The sequence below is a fragment of the Prunus avium genome, chromosome 4 (genome assembly GCF_965620075.1).
Source record: "Prunus avium chromosome 4, drPruAviu1.hap1.1, whole genome shotgun sequence".
Lineage (NCBI taxonomy): Eukaryota > Viridiplantae > Streptophyta > Magnoliopsida > Rosales > Rosaceae > Prunus > Prunus avium.
The window spans coordinates 28845577-28852733 of NC_142287.1; the positions used below are offsets into that span (position 1 = coordinate 28845577).

The window sequence follows — 7157 nt, forward strand, 5'->3', positions numbered from 1 at the left end:
GTTCAAATCTCATCGATGCAGGGCGAGACTTTAAGATTTTAGGGACTCGGTACCAAATGAGTAGTGAACTCCTAAAACAAAGTTACTATAAGAAGAATTGAACCATGTGTATTGATATCAAATTTGAAACAACTCTTTCTTTGTTTTTTTGTTTCTTTGGGGCCACCTTGGCCTTCTCTATATTTTAGTGTCTTTTGCATTAAAATTTGTTTCCTTTTCAAAAAAAAAAAAGAAAAAAAAAAGAAAACGAAACTATGGACGTAAAAAAAAAAGAAATTAATGTAGGGCAATGGTAGAATAGAAAAGAGAAATAACCAAAAAAAAAAAGGATTAAAAGTAAGGGGAGTGTAAGTGGAAAAAAGAGTAATGGGAAAATCAGCTCCCTTTTTATATATAAATATTATTATAAAATAAATAATTCAACAGAAAATATAATCATAATTTATCAAATTACTAATTAAACATGAGATAGGCTTAAAACTTCATTCAAATCATTAATTAAACAAAAGAACTTGATAGGTTTAAAAACATTTTGAGTTCTAGTTCTCTTCGTGCTATTCTCTCCAACGTGCTTGTACAAGTTTAAATTTCGAGTTAAAATATATTGCATTCCTACATCCAATCATGTGAATTCTATTTCGTTTTATTTTGTTGAAAACCATTAATTTACCAACAAAAAAAAAGCCATTATTTTCTTGATTGTTGTCACTTGATTCTTAATTGGTGGCTAGGAGCCCTACCCAATTCTTGGCCAGATGCAAAAGTTGTTCTAATTATTTTTTCTGCCTTTTGCGTTGAGTGAATGCCTCCAAGAAAAAATAAATAGTTTTTTTTTTAGTATTTATTTATTTTTGGTGACCTTTTATTTCCCTTTTGTTTTTAGTTGCAAGAGATGGACTTACTGTCCTGACCAACCGGCATAACCACGCTTACAACTATTGTTACATTAAGCACACACTTATCTAAGGATCAACAAATTTTTTATTTTATTTTATCTTGAGAATGTAAATATAAAATTAAGATATCTTTAGAACAAAATATTAGAAAAGAAAAAATTCATGTAACTTTCTCCAATAGTAGAAAAGCAACAGCTAACTTTCTGCAATTGTAGAGAAATGCAAGCAACAGCTGGGGCCTGGGCATAGGAGACAAAGGAAGAATGGACCGGGAACGTGGACCGGCTAGAAAATGTCAAAAAAGGAAAATCCCAAAAAAGCCCACACGGGTCCGACGTGGCTTTCGAGGATCTACGATACCTTTTCTCCGCTCTCCACGTCACGACAAACTCACCTACGTGATTTACACAGCTCATAATCCTCTCCTTCCACTCTCATCACAACCCTTACTCCCTTCACATCTTAACCGTTTATCTTTCGGATCCTTCAAAAATCAACGGTTGAAAATGGCCAAGATTTCTGGCGGGTCGCAGACGAGTGCTCCCCCATAAAGAACATGAAGAGAGAGAGAGAGGGAGTTTTCAGGGGAAGCTCCATAAGAACCTCCGCAGGGTTTTTACTTTATTTATTTTCGTGATTTTTTTCTAAAAAAGTTTAATATTAAAAAAAGAAAGCAAAAGACACATTTGGTTCTGGTGGGCTGTTCGTAGTCTCCAAAAGCTGCATAAAAGCTTTTCGTTTTTAGGGTTTTCAATTCCATCTGCTTCGGACGAAGAGAGAGAGAGAGTGAGCAAGAGAGAGAAAGAGAGCTCTGAGTCCGTTGAATCACTAAAAAATGGCGGCTTCTTCTCTGCTCAGATCTACAGCCTCAGCTCCGTTGATCGAAGCCTCGCGTGCTGAGCTCGCGGCTTCGTCCTCCGCTTCTTTCAAGGTCTGGTTTTTACTTGCCTCTGCTCCCATGGATGATCACCCAACTTTTTCGAAACGGTGTTGTAGTCTTCCAAACATTTGGGAATTTGGTTGTGTTTTGAAAACAGAGGAATGAAAAATGAGGTCTTGAATAAATTGTGTTTTGGTTTTTTAAGCTTATATTTCTTTGGTTTTTTGTTTATGATTACTGTTGATTTGTACCAGTTTCTTTTGCAAAATTTAAGGCTTTAAATTTCGGCTTGTAGTTCATTTTCTCTATGCTAGAATTCTTTCTTTTATGTAAAAGTTTTTGATATTTTATTTAGTGATTTAGTTGAGTTTTCTTAGCTTTAAAAAGGTTTGATTTTTCTTTTCAGTTTTTTTTTATGAGTGGAAAATACCACTACTCACTAAAACAATGAATAATAAATACACTTTTGTTTCGCTTTTTTGTTTATTCTCTTTTATCTGTTATTCAGGTGTCAAGCGTTGGATTTGGTCGCAATCTGAACTGTCCAAAGGTGCAATCAAGCATATTTGGGACTTCTATCCCAAGCGGCTCGTCTTCTTTACAGTTGAGGAACCTAGTCTCAGTTTTTAGTTAATTTTTTGGGTTTGCTATTTCAGGCATTGTTATTGTAATTGACTGTGATATATGGTCCGTTTTTCAGGATATGTAGCGCCAGGAGTGTCCAACCTATCAAAGCCACAGCCACTGAGCTACCACCCACAATCCAGAGTAAGAACCAAACAAATTTTCAACATCACATTGATTTGTATAGCTCTGAAGCTTACTCTTGATTGTTTTGTTTTGTTTAGGATCAGGGAGTGGTGGGAAGACAAAGGTTGGAATCAATGGTAAGTTGATTTAAGTTGTGCTTTCTCTTGCTTGTCAGTGGGCATGGATGATGCTTTTCTTTGTTTAGTTTAAGCTTGTTTTCTTAAATGTTAAGTTGTTTGTCTATTATGTCAGTATTACTGCTATTCTTCCCATGACCCCCTTTCATTGTTTTTGGATGCTCGTTAACTGTATAACTGCTACTCTTAGTACTGTTTGATATATCAATGCCCAACTCTCTATTTTGAATCTTAAGTTTGTTTGTCTATGATTTCAATATTACTGCTGTTCTTCCCATTAGCCCCTTTCATTTTTTTGGATGCTCGAAAATCGTATAGGTCTTACTCTTTGTATATTGCTTGATATAGCAATACCTGACTTTTTATATTTTACTAATGCTTAGCTTGTCTTTTTGAAAGGATGATTTTCTGATGACTTGTTCGCTTTAGAAAATGAATTTATAGTTGGTATATGATGACAACATATAAGTACTGAATTCGTGCAGGTTTTGGTCGAATTGGAAGGTTGGTTCTCCGAATAGCAGCCTCTAGAGATGATATAGAAGTGGTTGCGGTCAATGATCCTTTAGTTGATGCTAAGTACATGGTAAGGAATAAGGATGATGTTTATTTACAATTTGCTAATATCCTGGGATAATTACATAGCCACCAGAGCAATACCTGCACTACATGTTATTTATGTTTCAAGATTAGACTGGTATAGATTAGATATTGTCATCTTTGTTTGGGTATATGAGAAGCATGCATTCTGCTTCTAATTCAATTTTCGATATGTTTTTTTGGTACTTAATGGATCAGAGCTGTATTGTAGGAAGTGTTGCACATGAATTAAGTGAGTGCGTCATTGAATATATGTGAATGGTTTAAATTGCACCTGTTTATCTCACTGTTAGTATCTACATGATTGAACTTGAATATTTAAAATTGTGGATAGCTTTGTTTGTTTTGATTATATTCACGTGTGTAAAAAACTTAAAAAATTGATGATTAGTTTCTTGGATATTCATTCTGCTCCTGTCCTCTAATCAGTATTGAAGTTAATTAATGCAGGCAAGAATGCTTGTATGTTCTCCTGTATTCTTATTTTCTTGTATTTTTATCTGCAGGCTTACATGTTTAAGTATGACTCCACACATGGAGTATTCGACGGATCAATTAGTGTTGTTGATGATTCCACCTTGGAAATAAATGGGAAGACGATTAAAGTTGTGAGCAAAAGGTATTGTCCTAGTGATTTTTAATACTAATCTGAATGGCTGTTTTATGTTTTGTAGCATGTTCTGTAGAGAACATTATGAACACCATAAGTTGGTTTTTTAATTGAAAACAGTATCTGTATTGTGGGATTAACTTCTAAACCTTATCCAGAGATCCTGCGGAGATCCCTTGGGGTGATTATGGCGTTGAGTATGTTGTCGAATCTTCTGGGATTTTTACAACAGTTGAGAAGGCTTCATTACATAAAAAGGTTAATTGCTTTGAGTCAATTTCTTGCATTACATTGCTTGTTACTGTCACACCAAGTTGACCTTTGATTGATTTTGCTTTGCAGGGTGGTGCAAAGAAAGTGGTAATATCAGCTCCATCAGCAGATGCACCCATGTTTGTGGTAGGAGTAAATGAGCGTACATACAAGCCAAATATGGACATCGTTTCTAATGCAAGCTGTACTACCAACTGCCTTGCTCCTCTTGCCAAGGTTTGATTGCATCCTGACCAAATAGTCTGTTTTATATTTCTATTATTTCAGCTTTCTTCCTGCATTAGCACTTTTAGCCACTGCCTCTTGCCTCATTAAATTTATTGTGCAGGTGATTCATGAGGAATTTGGTATTCTTGAAGGTTTGATGACAACTGTGCATGCAACTACAGGTTTCCTCTCTCTCTCTCTCCCTCTCTCTCTCTAGAACACGTGCATGTGCACATTGTTTATCACACATTATGGGGTAAACTTATTGACAGTTTTACTTGATCAGCAACACAGAAGACAGTTGATGGCCCTTCGATGAAGGATTGGAGAGGAGGCCGAGGAGCTGGACAGAATATCATCCCAAGTTCAACTGGTGCTGCAAAGGTACCTTCCCTGAAAATAGATTAGGGAAATTTTTCTAAGTTATTTTATTTATTATTTAATCGGTATTTACTCATGATTGATTTACATATTTATTTTATGGGTCTAATGGTACCATATTTGATTTGTTCCCTGGAATTGTAGGCTGTTGGAAAAGTTCTACCAGAACTAAATGGAAAGCTTACTGGTATGGCCTTCCGTGTCCCAACTCCTAATGTATCTGTGGTGGACTTAACTTGTCGACTTGAGAAGACGACTTCTTATGAGGATGTCAAAGCAGCCATCAGGTATGCATTCTGCGTGTTGTGTATAGTGTATACCTTTATGTTTCCCCCTTTCGATAGCTCAATCACCTCTGATATCTTATATGAAGGTATGCTGCTGATGGGCCGCTTAGAGGCATCCTTGGTTACACTGAAGAAGATGTAGTCTCCAATGATTTTGTCGGTGACTCAAGGTAGGTTTTTATTTTCTCCAAGCTTTTTTTAAATATAAAAGCCAATAGTAGCATGAATCTTATAGGTGAAATTGAGTAATTAAAAGAAAAATCATCTTATCATCTTTGGAGGTTATTTTCTTATATGATTTTTTTGGTCAACTGGCACATATGTGCCGTCATTGTTGGCTGATATGATATGAAAAATTTAAGATATTTTTATACTCATTACACAAATTAGGCTGACTTTGTTCTGGAAGGGAAAGTTGTCTTAGTAAGGGTCGAACCATTATTTCTTCCATGCAATTTCACCAGTTAACAATGATTCTATGAATTACAATTAAAAATGTGTGATATTTTTCTGAATTGATTTATTCATGCATGAAGGGCTTAGCTTTAAATCATTCCTTCAATTTCCAGGTCCAGTATATTTGATGCCAAGGCTGGGTTAGCACTTAGTTCTTCCTTTGTTAAGCTTGTTTCGTGGTACGACAATGAGTGGGGATACAGGTAAAGAATCCATCTTTTACACTTGCATATTCACACGTTCAGCATTTGGCATGCACTACTAATTCCAAGTTTGTTGGTTCTATTTGGTTGTGTATGACTAATAGTGCTTTCATCTTTGGTACAGCAACCGAGTTTTGGACCTCATAGAGCACATGGCATTGGTGGCAGCAGCATAAGTCTCGGTCGCCGAGAGTCACCACAATTTTTAGTGCTTGCTGTTGCTATGAGTTTGGTTGAAGAGTAGTTATACAAATATCTTTTTAATCACCGTTGAGATTTAGACGTCACATAATTCTATGTGAAAATAATGGAAATTCAATTTGCATGAGCTCTCAGTTTGTTTGGGCCAATGCATCTATTTGTACTGCATTATAATTTACAGCTCCGTTGAAGGGGCTTTCTCCTAGAGCTGCCCAAGAAGCCTTAACTTGAATGGCATTCGAAACAAATGTTAAACAGGAAGGGTAATTATTTGTTCTTGCGCGTTTAAAAATGAAATAAATTGCTCTTGGTAACATGGGTTTGACTGAGTTTGTGTCAAATAACATACAATTTGTAACTGATTTTTTTATAATGAGTTTCCTAGGAGTGTTGGGGATTGATAAAAGAGATCCAACTATTAAGGGTAAAAAAATGTAAATTACTTTATTTGTATTACACACTAATGTCTATCCCAAAAACCTTTAATAGATATGGTGGGATTATTAGTTTTCAAAAAAAATTTAAGTCACTTTTATGAATTTGTATCTAAATAATCATTGACTAGTGACTAATTTTCTAGCAGTGATTGATACACCAGGTGCACTGTAGACGTTGCCTTACTTTGCGTGCAAGAACATAAGGTTCTACTTTTTTCTTTTTTGTCTTTTTCAGTTACTATATATAAAAAGCCTATCTGGCAATTGAAACCCGGACAATGCTTGGCTCATGACATATCAGGAGCCATTCCTCCTCATACAAGATGTGGCCTTCTAAAAAAATGACACCTTTTGTCTTTACTTAGAGTTCACAGTGTGACCGTTTCTTAAAGAAGCAGTCCCAAACCAAGAGTTCTCTCTGGCTCACGATGTGAGACCCGCCGCGTTCCCCCCCCCCCCCCCCTCCCCATCTCAGGCAGCTTCCCTTCTTTTCTAGCGGGCCTCCTTCCCCTATCCAACGCCTCCCCCTGTTTTGCTATTCACTATTCCAGACCTACCCCACACCCAACTTCTCTTCCTTTTCTCAATCCCACTTTTCCCCCCTCCCTAACCCAGACTCGCTCCCATCTCTTTTAACCTCCTTTACTGGCGGGCCCTTCCCCTCTTTTTCAACTCTTTCACCCTTTCTGCTTTTCCTCTGCCATATCCACCATCTAACCCATACCCCCCCTTTTTTTCTTCTTTTTCTTTGGATGCCCCCTTTTCTGTCTGCACTCCCGCTTTGTCGGCTCTGTGTGTAGTAAATTTTTCTACATTGTTACTAGTTTGATGCTATTTTC

At 36.5% G+C, this 7157-nt stretch overlaps 1 protein-coding gene across 1 annotated transcript; it reads left to right on the forward strand.

Moving 5' to 3' along the window:
• The first annotated feature begins 1509 nt into the window (after positions 1 to 1509).
• On the forward strand, positions 1510 to 6195 carry GAPCP-2 (glyceraldehyde-3-phosphate dehydrogenase of plastid 2). The gene is made up of 14 exons (XM_021978348.2): positions 1510 to 1827; positions 2285 to 2379; positions 2477 to 2544; positions 2625 to 2663; positions 3149 to 3249; positions 3770 to 3882; positions 4032 to 4131; positions 4216 to 4362; positions 4475 to 4535; positions 4640 to 4737; positions 4879 to 5021; positions 5108 to 5191; positions 5591 to 5680; positions 5805 to 6195. Exons 1-14 carry the CDS (start codon positions 1732 to 1734, stop codon positions 5854 to 5856), a joined length of 1287 nt encoding a protein of 428 aa, XP_021834040.1. The 5' UTR covers positions 1510 to 1731; the 3' UTR covers positions 5857 to 6195.
• Positions 6196 to 7157: the final 962 nt, after the last annotated feature.